The sequence below is a fragment of the Zonotrichia albicollis genome, chromosome 1 (assembly GCF_047830755.1).
Source record: "Zonotrichia albicollis isolate bZonAlb1 chromosome 1, bZonAlb1.hap1, whole genome shotgun sequence".
NCBI lineage: Eukaryota > Metazoa > Chordata > Aves > Passeriformes > Passerellidae > Zonotrichia > Zonotrichia albicollis.
The window spans coordinates 63,159,062-63,174,863 of NC_133819.1; the positions used below are offsets into that span (position 1 = coordinate 63,159,062).

A 15,802-nucleotide genomic window follows, 5' to 3' on the forward strand; every position below is an offset into this window, starting at 1 on the left:
CTGGCAATGCATTGCAACTCTGGCAGGTAGCCAGCCTTTTATTTTTATCCCTCAGCCCTTTGGTCTTTTCTTCGTATATTTCTCATCTTGCAGTATTTTTTTCCTCTAGCCACAGAACATATGTAAACAACCAGAATTATTTTTGGAGTACAGAAGCATAACATACTCTATTTCTAGTTCTAACAAGAGATCATATTCTTGCAGATTCTTACTTTTTTTCAATGATTAGTTTTGGGCAAACATTTGTCTGTAAACAGGATACATTTATTAGGTACTTTATGATGTTGAGAAACAGTCAAGATCCCTAAATATGGCCAAATAAAACTAATACAAATATTAAAATTGTTTTTTTTTCTAAATTATATTACATTTAGACTGTTGACACACACTGCTGATTTTTCAAAAATATTATCCAAAGATAACATACTCAACAGTATATGCATTGCAAACCTACCTCCAAATCCTAAAAGACAAGTTTACCAGAGTGCTTAGGAACATAGAAAACATGCTAAATTGCTTTCTGAATCTCAAAATGCTGAAGTGCACTCCTAATGCTTCAAGCCTACCTCAATGAAAGGATGTAACATCTACGGCATTTGCTTCTTCTTTTTGTTGTTGTGAAACTTAAGACAACTAAATCTTGATCAGAGCTTTGAAATACTTATTCACTGATATTTGTAATAGCAGTTAGTAACTCGTGACAGGTTTGTTTTGTTGGAATGTTCATTTTAAGGTTATTGTCACTACTTTTTAATGTCCAGCTGACATATATCCTATCTTAGATTTACTAGAACCAAATTCAAAACTGCCTCTACAGGTGTTCATGCTTTATTGACTTCAACTTTCACCTATATCTCCTCTGCAATGTATGCCTTCTAAACATGGTTCTCTTACTGAATCAGCAACTGTCCATTTTAAACCCAAGTAAGTCTACAGTAGATCTGTCAACCAAAATTTCTAAATGTGCTTGCCCTCCCAAATAGCCATCCTGTAAAACTGTGCCACTTGAAGAAATCACTCCTTTTTCAGTGGCTTTGATAACAAAATTCATGCTGAAGTTAAAAAAAAATCCTGGCAAATCTTGTGCATTTTACTATTTAGTATCTCCACAACAATCACTAAGTCTGATTGCTCTGACAGCTTTTTAACCCTATGTGCTGACTCCAAGACTCTTTTGTCTTTCCCATCCCAAATTCTGCCACAGAGCCTAACATTATTGAATGTCAAGATCTTCCACCATCTACTTGGTTACAGTTTTTTCCTTAAAGAGTCTAATAACTGTAAGACATTCTACATAATTAGTACATTAATGGATATACGTATTAGCTGTGTTCGTCATACACTGAAAAAGCATGAAATGCTAGAAATACTCTGAATTAATTCTATATATATTTCCCTCCTTACTTGTCACAGACATACAATGTGTGAATATTTTATGGACACTCTAAACTGTCCTTTGTGTTTTTGCATTTTGCAGTCCCTCTTTTTCAGTCAAATCTGTTGACTCCAGTTGGCGACCTACTTCTTTTATTTCTTTGGACCAATTTCCTGCCAGAGTCATGCAGCCAAAAGGTAAAAAAAAAGGTCTACAACTGTTCCTTCAGACACACATGTTGCTTTTGGTGCTCACTCTGAATTTGTCAGAAAAAAAATATTGAGGGTAATGTATCAGATGAGAAAGAGAGCACACAACTGCAGATAAGCTTTGATTCTTTGGAGGTACTTTTCCTCACAGCATCTCTAGAAGTACCTTCTTAAGATGAGTTTATGACTTGCTTTGACATCCTCACATGATGATGCTCTCAATTGATTAATTTCCTTAAAAACTACAGTTTCAAAAGATTTCACTTTTTCTGTGAGCATTTCTCATTAGAGAGAAGTAGAGTTGTGATGGATTTTGAAACACCTTTTACTGTGTCCTATATAAGTTAATGAAAACACTATTAATAATGAGCAGACCTTAATTCTTGCTCACATGTGTGCACAGTGGAAAATTTATCCAAGATTTTAGTTCTTCAAGCTGCAGAAAACCTACTGGAGACTCTTGGGATCTTGTTAAAGATCCAAGATATTTGCTACTTTAGGGAAATCTGAATTCATCAGTTCTGAGTTGCCTCCTTCATCTTTCCCCAACCTGCCATCCATGCATGTAACAAGCTACAAAAGGCTCACATGACCCTCGTATAAGCCCCTTTTATCTTGCTCAAAGCATCTTTCATTGGAACTATGTGTCTTGAGCACACGCAGCAGGAAGTGTTTCCCAGCAGCCCAACCAAACAGAGCAACCCAAATTGCATCTTGCAGCCAGTCAGAAACCCAAGGTAACTTTTGTGGCAAACTGACTTTTCTTTTTCCTGAAAACCTAAAGAAAGTTCCTGAGCTTCTATTTATATGTATGACTTTTCAGAATGAACTTCCCACTAAGAATTTCAGTTCATGTTCTATATATTATGCATTGGCCAAGTGTAATTAAAAGCTTTCAGCTGCACCTCTATGTACTGAAGCTGTTCCATCTACTGAAATACTGAGATTCTATTTTCTTCCATTACACAAAAGTTCCCAACATTTCCAGTGGCCCAATCATACATAAAATACTCCCTTGAAGGAGCACTGGTAACCATAAATGTCATGAAAAGCAATTTGCCTTATCATTTGCTTGCTGCAGCCATTTATGGGGGGATTCCAGGTACTTGTTCCAGGTACATATCTCAATGAGTCCCTATGGAAATTATCAGTATCCTTGATTGTAATATTTTTACCTCTCATTTTAACATTAAAAAATTCAGTCAAGTCTGCTTGCTTGTTCCCATCTACAAGCTTCTGGCAGCACATAGTCAGTTTAATGACAGTCTTGGTTCTGTTCCAGCAGATTATTTAAAAAAAAAAAAACATTCAGATGAAAAAATCAGCTGTGCTTAAATAGCCACATAGTCCAACCAGACAATTTGAAGGTTTTGGCTGTTTTTTATCTCTTACAGACCCTTATCAGGCCAATATACACATACACACAAGCGATATTAATGGGGAGCTTAGTAATGTGTTTGTGCCCAAGTGTCATGATCTGCTGAACACATTACAGTAGGTGCATTACAGGGAGTGCATTATTGCTGCTCTGTGTTTCCACAGCCAGGCTTATTCAAGAGACCAAGGAGCTTAATACTGGTCACCTCAGGTATGCCTTGATGATGTATTTTAAATGGGACTACTTAGAACATAAACAAGGACATGTATATACTTTAATACTTATCATACTTATCAGCAATTTACTGTAAAAGCAGTAAGGTGGCTGATAAACTGCCAATTATCCTTCTCCCATGTGCTACATATTTGTTAGAGATCTTAACAACAGTGCTGGAGAAAGGACATCAAATGATGCTTAGAAATGTGATACACATTTTCATTTCACACTCCATCAGTTTTTACAACTAGAGCTCCATGAAATGTATGAGAATACTTGGCTAACAGCCATATCTACTGAGCTGTAAAATAAGAATCAGATCTCTTTTTAAAAGAGTTTCATTTTTTTTACATGCCTAAATCAGATGTTGACCTTTTTCCAAAATATATTGTAAATATATTCTGCACCTCTACCCATCAATTAATTTTGAATTTCTGAATAGTGTTTAGACCTGTTTTAACAGATATGTAATCAATACATATTTTTTTAGAACAGCTTTGTAAAAAATATTAAACTAATTCCTCAATCCATTAAACTGAAATATATTGAATTATATAATTACTGGTGTTTAATCTTTTCAATTCTAGTATGTTCTTTACCCATCTTGCATCTAGAAACAAGAAACAAATGCATTATTGCCTTTATAGTCAGCAAAGTAAAGCTTCGAGCATCAGCAAAAATATATTTTGAATTCAGATTTCAATCTGTCAGAAAAGATTAAAGCTTCATGCATATATAAATGGGAACTATAAAATGATAACAGATACATAGCATGGAATCATTTTGCTTGAACAGCTGTGGATTTGCCAGTGTAGTAAAGCAGAAAATGTCTTTTACTCACCTCTGTTAAACCAGAAACTTCTCCTTTTGCTAACGGTCTGCTGATGGATGCAGTATGAACTCTGGCATCTGATACTGGCTGCCCCTTCATAAAATGTTTCCCAGCTTCATAAATATTCACTTCTACCATCTTACCCATTAACAGAGGATCCTTTGGCACAAGAACCTTTCAAATAAAATAAAGATATAGTTACTAAATACTGCAAGGAACATTAGAGTCTCTAGTACCCATTCAGAAAACAGATTTTTGATAAACATCAGAGAAAATCCTAAAACTTAAACATTTTAGTCACCAGTGTACACTACAGCCCTGGCACACTTGACCAGTAAGACCTCCAGCCTGCATTCTACAAGAGCTTTGCAGTGTTAGCTCAGCTCTTTTCAACTCCAACTAATTCCTGAAGTCATGTTTTTTGATTGATGAGAAAGTTGGGCCTGAACTGCAGCTTTGGAATCCAGACCCAAACAGTTCCCAAGGACATTTGTACTACACAATTCTAACAGACTGCTGTAAAGCGTCCCATTTTTATCTCTGTCCTTTGCAGCTGAGATGCATGATTGACAATGAATGCCTGTAAAAATAGATGACTGTTTCTTGGGTCAGCAACTAATGCCACTCTTTCCTGAATTCGCACAACCATGATATCAGACCGTCCCACTTCACATAAAAGCACTAAACAGATGTTCCTAGGTCATGCATTTAAAAAAAGAAAGAGCCCAAAACACAGGAGCAACATTTTTTGGAATGGAAGAATAAATGGACTTTAAATGGCTCCAAAATAGGTAAGCAGATGAAAAAGAAAGGCGGAATAATTTCTTGATGAAATCACGTTTTTTACACTGTTTACAATGAAAAATTGAATCATGGGGACTTATTTAATAACAATTACTTGAAGCTTATCCACACACAGAATCCTAGAGTGGATCAGATTGGAAGGGACCTCAGAGGAGTCATCTGATCCAATCTCCATGTTCAAGCAGAGTCTCCCTCTCCAGTGAGGGAGACTCCACACCCTCTGGGCAATTTGTCCCAGTGCATGGTGACCCACACAGTAAAGAAGTTCTTCCTCATGTGCAGCCCCACATTTGTCTTCACAGAGAAAAGCAAGACACAATTCTTCCCAAGAATATTTCTGGGCTTCACATTCTCTGAACATCAGAGAAAGAAAACACAATTCTTATCTTATTTGCTGTGCCTCTGTTTGTGCAAAAGTAGAATGCAAATGGAGATTGTTTATCCAAAGTGATGGTGTTTTGTTTCCTTGGCCTATCAGGGCCAAGAGTGTGTGTGTGTCGGGACTGTCAGCTGACAGTCACGAGAATTCTGTGCAGCTGTGTGCAGTTGTGTGCCGAGTTGAGTGCTTGGCAGATTCAGTTTAGATGTAATGTAATACAGTATAGTATTAGTATAATAAAATAATTAATTAGCCTTCTGATAAGATGAAGTCAGATGCATCATCATTCTCTCTCCTATAGTTGGGTTGCCTGCAAATTCAATACTCATGTTCAGGGGGAATTTCCCAAGCATCAGTTCCATTGCCTCTTGTCCTACCACTGGCACCACTGAGGAATAGCCTGGAAACACCCTCTGACACCCTCCCTTCAGATGCTTAGGGACATTGATGAGGTTCCCTCTCAGTTGCCTCTCCTTGGGGCTGAGCAGGCCCAGCTTCCTCAGCCTCTCCTCATGAGAGAGGTGCTTCAGTCCCCTGATCATCTTTGTTGTCCTCCACTGGACTCATTCCAGCAGCCCTGTGTCTCTCTTGTACTGAGGAGCCCAGAACTGGACCCAGCACTCCAGGTGTGGCCCTACCAGGGCTGAGGAGAGCTTTTCAAAGGAAAAGATCTTATCTTTTTATCTTGATTCTTTGATGCTTGAAATGACTTAAAATGGCGTAATTTTTAGGCCTACATGTGCAGAGGATTTCCAGAGAAAAAAAATCTGTGTCACCCACATTTGGAGACCATTTTTTTGCAAAACACTGCCTCTCCATTTTCACCTGTCACTACTGTTGATTGTCCCACTTGGAGGAAATCACCACCAGTGGTTGCCCTTCTTCCCTGAAGGCTCAAGGTGTTCAAGGCTCATGACTGTTCATGACTGTAAGCACTTTGAGATCCTAGGATCTTGTGAGCTTCCTAGGCATCTTCCAAGAAAGGCAAAAATCTTTGCCTTTCAGAGACAGGCAAGCTGAGACTCAGCAAACACAAAGTCAGGATCGCAATGCGCAGAGAATGTTACAATGTGACTGGATCACAGTTCTTCCCAAGTAACTCATCTTGAGCAAATTTAAATCAAAGGGAAACTAGGTAGCTGAATATATTCTGGGCTCATGACCTCTGTAAATCTTCCATCTCCTCATGAAAAAGGAACTAAATATAAACCAAACTTCAGAAAAAGAAACAGGTTAAGTGAAAATAACTGGGAGATAGCGTAAACAACCAAGCATCCAGGCTTGGCACACATTTTTTGAAGTATTTGTTAAGAAAAAACCCTCGATGGTATTTCTAAGAAACTAAGTTAAGCCAGCAGAAACTCACCCTGGCTATGGATCTGGCAAAGTGCTCTTTGGTCACTTTAGAGTATTCTGTTCAATGTAAACTGTATCACCTAAGCCTTCACAAATATCAGCTGCAGCTCCACCACTAAGTCTGTCTGTACAGCTGTATTGATGTGGGTTTAATAGCAAACTCTTTTAGTACAGATGAGGTCAGTGAAGACAGAGTACATTTGATAACTATTTGAGTTAACAGAACAAGATTCTGAGCTTCAGCTTAAATAATATATAATATGATATTTAGACTTTAGACTGGTTTTCAATTACTGCTATTAATTTTAGTTACTAGCATGGATTCTTGTGCTTACCTGGGTGAGCAGTAAGATACCATCCTTATGAAACATACCACACATAACATTTTAGGGAAAGGAACTGCATTTCGTTAATGAAAAGCATTTCTTCCCTAATAGAATTTAAAATGAGTCCCTACGTGACTATTTGTATTTTGTGAATTCTTTACCAGTCCCAGTCATGAGCTGCATTAGGTGCTGTACAAACACAACACAAAAAATCAACACTTTGTTTCCTGTACATATTGTTTTTCATTTAGTTAATTAAACTTCCATAAAACAACACTGACAAAAAAGCCCCAAGAAATCTCTTTTTAATCTCCATGTTCCTCAACTCTGACTGATAAGCTACAAAATCAAGGAGTATCAATACATAGGACTTAGACAGAAACTGGATATGCAATTAAAAAAAAGAAGAAAGTGAGGAAAAAATAATTAGCGACCCATATATCTAACAGAAACAGATAGTTCAAGAACAGCCATGTTACTTACTACTAAGGAAAAACAAATAAATAAAATCTGTAACATAACCCCAAACCAGAAGAAAGTACAGCCATCACCTATATTCTCCCCAGGTTCACAGAAAAAAACAACTAATGGTAGCAAAAGTAAATTGTAGACAGCTTAGTCCAAGAAAATGGACATTAAAATCATGATGATTCAGGAAAGCCAATTTTATTGGTCTTAAGCAAGTCATTGGCTTTTTTTCAATTTCAGAAAATTGATGTGTGTGTTTTCTTCCCAGCTCAAAGATAATGATTTTGTGTGGCAAGAACTTATATACATGAAGTACACAGAAGCAAATGACAAAAACTAGAAGGAAGGCATGCCATTTAGGGGGACCCACAGAAGCCTGAGAAGTGAACTCACAGAAGCAAAATAAGGTTGAACAAGTCCAAGTGCAAGGTGCTGCAGCCAGGTTGGGGCAATCCCAGACTTAAGTACAGACTGGGAAAAGAACTCATGGAGAGTAGGAACTTTCCTGCTGGGAAGGACTTGGGGGTGCTGGCAGATGAGAGGCCGGACATGAGCCAGAAATGTGCACTTGCAGACCAGAAAGCCAATTGTATCCTGTGCTGCATCAAAAGAGGGGTGGCCAGTAGGGCCCCATCCAGCCCAAACCATTGTATGATGCTATGAAACACAATATATCATGTTGAGGTGTTTATCTAAAAAAGTTTCTGACCCTTCTATTGTTAGGGTTTTTTTTTTTTCAAATTACATTGCCTGAAACACTTTTCAGAAAGATGTATGCAAACTGTCATGACTCAACTATTCAGAAATCAGTGCTTTGGGGACACTGAAATTAAAATTACTAAAATAATTAACAGCTTCTTAAATCATGCTGTACACTCAAACATCCACTGTATATTTCTTAACATAATTTCAGGTAAATTATATTTAAAACACAATAATAAAACAAAATATCTCATAAAAAAGTCTTGATGGTCACATGTTTCCTGGAAAATGCTTCTTATTTCTTTATTAGATTTTTTTTTATCCTGACACACTGTTTTGCTGAGATTATCAGTAAGCAAAGATAAAAGAAAAATATGTTATTTGGTTTATTTAACTGTACCTGCTCATAGAAAGGATTGTGAGCAACGTAGTAATTGGAGTCAAAGGATTCTTCTGTTACCAGAACTCTCTGCCTCTCACCAACCTGGAAAATAGAAGATGAGAGATGTCTCAGAAAGCAAAACCAATGAATTATACTGAGAACTTCAGCTACAAACAAATGCCCTTAGTGGAAATAATCAAATTCTCTGAGGAACCTCTGTATCAGCAAGAAAGTGGAGCAGAGAAAACCCTACTTACAAGAGTCTAAACTGACAGGGTTAAAAGAATGGAGGGATAGAACTGAGGGGCTGTAATGAAAAAAATGAGGGGAAAAACTGGAAAATCCAGTTCAGAAATATAAACTGATTTTTATTTATTAAATAGCAAATAAAAATGTAAGATGTGAACAAAGTCCATTACCTTTTCATCCACCTAATGAAAAAATCTGCACTCAATCATCAAAAGGGTGTCTTTTCTTTAAAAGTCACACTTGTAATTTACAATTCTGGGGCATCTCCTTATTCCCTCTTGGTGAGCTCATTTCACTGTACTCATGAGATCACACCAATTTCCATGGCAGTGGAGCCAACACTGCATATTAAAAAGACTCAAGAAGAAGAGTTTATAACAACTTACAGACCCAACATACTAAAGGCAAAATAAATACTGGTCTGGAAAGATCTGTGTTTCAATTATACTCCTCAACTTCCAAATGCACTTACACTGTTCAAGGGAAGCACCAATTTTAAAATGAAATTGAAGACTCAAAGACAAATCAGTTGCATTTAAGGACCAAACAGATATGGAACAAAATCTGACTTTCCCCAAAGTTCAAAATCTCCCTCTGGTCCTGTCCATTACTGAGTTTATGATGAAGTGTATAGCCTAATGTCTGCAAACCTGGAAGGACATTTAGCTCACATTTTTAGTCTGAGCCCATCTCTACTTTTTCCATCTAAATGTGCTCTAGATTATTTCCAAACTATTTGACAAATGCATTCTGCAAATAACAACTGTCTAGCAAGTTAAATTTACCCACTGATTTTATTACTATTCTGAGACCCAAGAAGGTTTCACATTTTACTCCACAGCTTTAATATCCATGAGCAAAGTTACATTCCCCTCCCCTCTCCCTGAAAGATTCCCACCACATCCCAGTGGCAGCTGTTACACACAAGTTTTAAGATCTCCATCATAAGTTCCATGTGAACTCTGCAAGATTCAGAGAGGATAATAATGCTTTGATTCTTTAAGGTACAAGCAGTAGAAGATAAGATTAGGATTTTCTCTTACAGTTAATTGTAGAAAACAGAACTTTAAGAAATAGGAGCAGCAATGTCACATCTGCATTACAGCATATACATGTACACACATACGTATAGACACGAGATACGTATATAATTCTCCACTTGCTGAAAAGAAAGATTTCACAGAATAACTCTTGCCTTCCCTTCCTTGTGCATTTATCTGGAACATTTCCAAAGTAAACCCTGGAAAGCAAAGGAAACAGCAAGCACCCAGCTCATTTCCCCAAAGGCAGATAGACTTTACTCCCCAGAGCCACAAGTTTTGGGGTACACAGCAGAAGGGGACAAATCCCTTGAAGTCCAAACCCAGTGACAGACCTCTAATAGCAGAAAGTATGTATATTTTTGCATATTTTTAAGAGGTGTTTAAGACTTGTTTATAACAGATTTAGAATTTCCATTCTCTGGGAAGTCTGAAACTACAAATAACAACTGATAAAACATACTCAAATTTTAGTAAAAATCCAGTGTAACCACTGGTGGTTTATTTCATTATTGTTTTCAAAAAAAACAGTCATTAAACTTAAATCCCCAGAGGAGTTTTGCAAAATATGTCAATAAGGCACTTGAGATAACTACTTCAGTAATAAGATTACAGAAAACATTTCCCCTAAACTAAGAGGTTTTGTTACTTCCATAGTATTTGAGACCACAGCTTTTAAAAATCACAGCTCAACATCTGCTGTAGCACTGAAGTGCTCAAGTCTCAGATGTCCTGCAATATTATGAAAAAGAGGAGGGCAGAATGTTAGATAAGCAACATTCACCCTTGGGCAAACATGCTACCACTGAAAAGCATGAAGGCCAATCACCAAGTCATGTCCTCACATCCTGTTTATTATTTACTGACACCAAAACTTAGCAAAACTGGCTCAGAGAAATATTGGGTCTGTAACTCATTTCTCAGTTGTCTTGTGGTTCCCTGGCTCTCTCTGGTCATAACAGTCTGCCTTCATCGTGGCTATGAACCCTGCCTGTGAGGCAGACTAGGCTACATGTGGTATCTTCATACTCTGAGATGACAGAATGGTAAGCATATTATGCAGAAAAAAAATTTAAAAATCAGAGGGAAGAAGAAAAGAACACCTGTGTTAGATCATTTGATATAAGTTGTGGTTTCTTCAGAGAGATGTTGCCAGTTTTTCTCAGCTTTGCTTCCAGGAGCCAAAAGAGGTCAGGTCTCCATGTCTCAGTGGGCCAGAGGGAGAGATTCTGGGCTCAGAATTTCTTGGGAATGGGAAGAAATCAGGGAGGATTTCTGATCCTAAATTCATCATATAGGATCAGAATGGCGGCATTTAAATTGAAGACCAGAAACTCAGAGGAGCAAAGGAGCCTATACCAATTTACAGCACATGCATACAGACAGACAGACAGACACACAGAAAACTAGCATGGTGCACTGTAAGGAATGAAAAGTAAAGCCAGTAATTGTCCACTTGCTGAAGTTATGGATCTGTAGCCTTGGCCAAGGCTGAGCTCCAAGAGAGATACAACTCTCAGCTATTTGCAGACTCCTGTGCCATAACAACAGAGGAGGAAAATTCCATTTAATGAGTTAGGCCATTGCGTATTCATGATCTACAAGAGTAATTGGCTACATGCATTTGTAAGACAGAAAATTACTATCTATCCTGCATCCAAGTATAATTAAGAAGAAATGTAAGTACGCAGAACGCAGCTTTGGTATTGAAATTTGTTCAAAAAGTGGAATATGTCATCATTTCTGCAATTATTCCCCTGGGATCTCTAAGTGCCTAAGTTTCACCTCTCACAGAATTTAAATATGCAGAAACCAGACATGATATCTAATAACAGTCATAATTATAATAACTTTGATGATTTTTTTTTTCAGGCATGTAGCAGCAGAAGTAGTTCAGTATCTTATTTTTATTCCTATTCTTTCATCTGCTTCCATAGGTACACATGAGTTCCAGCTCTCAGGGAACTACAATTCTGCCAAAGCATCTGGAATTGAGGCAACTCATCCCTGGCATCTCAATTTGGAAAGGTTTCCTACAGAAGCATTATTTTTCACTTTATGGCTGACATTATGAAAATATTTATGAATGATAGCAAAAAAACCCCTTGTCCAGCAATCTCCCCCATGCCAAATTGGACTGGTCACATAATTTCCTCAAGGGCAATTTGCTTTCACCAAAAACCATGCAACAATTGCTGCTGGTCTGATCACTTCCTGCACTGCAACAGTTATCAGGAAGTTTGTAAACCTCAGAGTTAATAATCAAATAATTTAGGAACTTTTATTTCGTTTTCATTTATCCTACAGGAAATTCTGACATGATAATTCTTTAACTCAGTTTTTCCTTCACCGGAAACCATGAAAAGCAGGTTTTCCAGCTGGCTGATTTTATAGAATGAATGAACAGCAAGAAATGTCCAAAATCCTTCTTGGCTGCAGTCAAATTAAGTTTCTCTTTTAAACCAAAACTGACTGAATCACATAAAACGCAAGACCGATTTTTAAACTCTGCAACAGTCTGGGTGCCAAGGACTGTCCCTTTTTACATCCTTTGATAGAATATTGCTACGTAACGTCAGCAGTGGTGCCTGCTGTGATCACAATCAGGTATTTTTTTTTTCCCATCAATGAAGACTATGATTGCACAGTTTGGATTTGTTACTTACTACAGCCAGAACATGTGGAATAATATATTTTTCAATGTTTCCTTATTGTTCTTTTATCTGTATTTTATCAGCTTTGTTTTTTAAGAGCTGCTGATTGGCTAAAAATATATAAATTAATAACCACTGTACTTCTATAATTCTCCCATGGAAGCACACTGCCCATGCAGCAACTCCACTGATTTAGAGACAGTGGCCAAACACTTCCTCAGACTAAGTTCAATTCATAGTAAAATTGGTATGCATGTCTCCATTTCTCTTGAAGGAGGCTGCCTTGGATTCTGACCCAAATAATCATGGAACATACTCAGTATAAGGCTTGGAAGCCACATAAATATCTGCTTTCCTGTATTTGTTATTTAAATATGTCACAAAACAAGCAACAAAAAATACACACCATCACAATTTATGTGTGTGCATATTCTAGCAGATTATTCTGATGTATAGAATATTTCTAGTAAACATATTTGACCTTTATTAAGTATAACAAATTTTAGGCAAAAGCAATGTAGATAGTTTCTTCTGCATCAGTTTTGGTTTAGTTCTCTCCCGATTTTTCAGTTGCGGTCTAATTATTTTGAATAAATTTTAGTAATTATGCAGACTATGTATTCTTCACTATAAAGCAGAAATGAACTGCTGGACCTATTTTTTTAAAAATCACATGAATCCGTCTGTAAATAGAAGCCAAATTTCTTGAAAATTATAATCAAGCATTCTCTAGGTCTTCTGTTTACATATTGTATGGGTGCTCTCCACCTGATAAAGAAGTCAAAGTGTGCCACTACCTCCCAGAAAAAGCAACAAAGTTTGTAGAAACTTATGACATGGTCCTGTTTTGATGATATCAAAACACATCTCTTTTCAAAATCTCCTTTGTACTGCTTTGTTCTGCTATGCAGCACTGCTCCTCAAAAAATTTAGAATGTATACATCTTTCCCTTTCTGAAGGTAATCTTGGAGACAAAGCATGGACTTGTCTCAGAGCTTTTCGACAAAGTTGCTTGGGATTTAAATGTGGATATTGGAAAGCAGTAACATGAAAATAGTTCCGCTCCTGAGCATGACAATTTTTATGCTGGGATAAATATACTTTTCTAGCACACAGCACAGACAGCTGCCACTTCACTAAGGCTCATGTTACAACGGCTGTCCAATTCCAGATGGGTACATACCTCCTTTTTATTTTGTTATGTTCAGTGCATAACCCTGCACAGAACTACAGCAACAGAGTGACATGAATATTTAGAGTTCCATATCTTTTGCATCATACAATAATCAGTCAGATTAATCTTTACAGCATATGTCTGGCCCATGTCTTACCTGGGGACAGAAGCACGGAACCTGAGCACTTCAGTGCTGCAGAGTAAGCAGCTGAATACACGGATTTCATGTATCCCTACCTCTTCCTCCCAAACCTACACAATGTTGTCTCAGTCCTACAATGCCTCTAATCGGCAACAAAAGCAAAATTCTCAGTGTTTTTCCTGTACTTATATTGCTCGGGTTTTTTTCAGCTTTGGAAACAGCATTGGGTGCTTGTTTTCATATACAGGAAAGAATTCAGCTCTTAACTAATGAACTCTGGAAACCCAAGTGAAAAGCAGACAATGCTCAGCAAGGTGTCTCTTTTCACCGTCAACCAATACAGCTGACTTTGTTAAATCATCATTATTGAACTGTCCTTCTTTAAACAAAGCTGCAGAATTTATTTTTTTTAAAGATTGCATAAAAAGTATAATTTATGAAATAATATCTAGGAAAATGGTTTTTTAAAATTTTGTTTTAGGCACGCTTCTTCAGCCACACGGTTCTTTCCACAGCATCATTCAAAATTCAGAATGGACACAGGCAACAGATGCCCACAGAAAAAACTCTTTCAACCATTTTCCAGGCTGGCTTGAGGCAGTGCAAGCTGGAAGGAAGGATTAGGTATAAATTAAAGGACAGCCAGCTCTAATAGCACACAATCAGCATAACAAAAAAGTGCTTTAGACCTTCGGCAGCAGGCACTGCAGCTCATTAACAGCAAGTGAACACCTTCTCTTTGGTCCCCTTATGAATTTGTTGGCATAGTTATGGGGGAGGGAAAAGGTGGGGAGAGAAGGAGGTGAGAGATAGAAGAAGACTGCTTCTGCTTTCTTGGCCCACTGCTCACGCTTCAGGGTAAATAGATCCTTTCTATTACTGTGCACCTGCATCTGACTGCTTCATTTTGATTTGGTCTCCTGCTGGGAAAATGTAGCTTCTCCCAGCACATACAAACCCTGCCATGCAGCTTAGATGAAAATTATATTCAGAGATGTGAGCGGTGACCTAAAAATGACAATTGGTCCTCAAAATATCTGATTCCTTTTAAATTCTGTAAGCTTGCATTTTGCTTGTCTCTCCTTTTCATTGCCTCGAAAAGAGGTAATAGAAGTAGAATGTTGACAACTCTGTCATATTACATTTCCAAATTTCATTGACTGTGTACAATATTACAAAAGGAAAATAAGTTTTCTGAAATGGGAGATACATATTGCCCCTGAAAGCAGTCTCTCTCAATGGATCTTTCTGTTATAACCTCAGCCTCAGCAGAAAACGGATGAGGTGTCAGAAACGGACTTTTTTCTGGCTTTCCCCGTTGCTAAGACGCTGTGTTGTGGAGCTCTCTGAAACACTGTTTCCACACGTGCAAAATCCAATTCTGACTGTTACACAGAGGAGTGACCACAGAGCTGGGGAAGTTGCTACAGCAATACAAAATCATGCAAAACTGGTATTTGAGACTATCAGGAAGCATCAGCACTTAAAGTTCCTTAATGTAATATTGGCAAAAGCCTCCCCCTCCTTCTCTTTTTCAAATGATCTAACAAACCTGATAAAACTGTTGCAAATATCTACAGAAAAATTCTAAATAAAAATATAATCTCAAAATAGGAACAACAAACATCTAAGAAGGTAAAATATGTTTAAGGTCTTCCTTACATACCCCTAACATTTCACAAATAAAACAAAAAATCTAGACAATGAGTCTACCCTTAAGAAAACTTGACATTAAAAATAAAATTATGGGAAAGCATACTGTCAATGCTGATTTTATAGAATGGAAGATGGCCTTTAGGAGAATATTTTCATTTTTAACTTCCAGCTCATTTGACAATCAGATGGATTATGGTAGCATGAGTAAACAAATATATGGGTTCTTTAAATTTTATTGTGCTTTTTTCCTAATAACAAGCTAAGACTGTAGTGAAACAAGGCAACCAAGCTTAAAAGAATGATGGTCTTTGTTAGGAAAGGCCATCCTTACGCTTCTTCTGTGAAATTATTTAGAATTATTTAGATTGGGTGTTTTTGCTGGAAGCAGTTCCTTAAGACATACTGCGCGTTTCCAAGTGATTTAAGCACAATATGAAGTGGTAGTTGCTAAGGCAACAA

At 37.4% G+C, this 15,802-nt stretch overlaps 1 protein-coding gene across 2 annotated transcripts in view; it reads right to left on the reverse strand.

Annotated features, from left to right (window-relative positions):
• The window catches only part of CDKAL1 (CDKAL1 threonylcarbamoyladenosine tRNA methylthiotransferase), a 381,082-nt gene that overhangs the window by 19,454 nt on the left and 345,826 nt on the right, over positions 1 to 15,802 (reverse strand). For both annotated transcript variants that reach the window (XM_005481774.4, XM_005481775.3), the window contains exons 14-15: positions 8,446 to 8,529; positions 4,020 to 4,184 (exon numbers count right to left, since the gene is read on the reverse strand). In XM_005481774.4, coding sequence (XP_005481831.2) covers positions 4,020 to 4,184; positions 8,446 to 8,529 — 249 coding nt within the window. The remainder of the gene's footprint in view (positions 1 to 4,019; positions 4,185 to 8,445; positions 8,530 to 15,802) is intronic.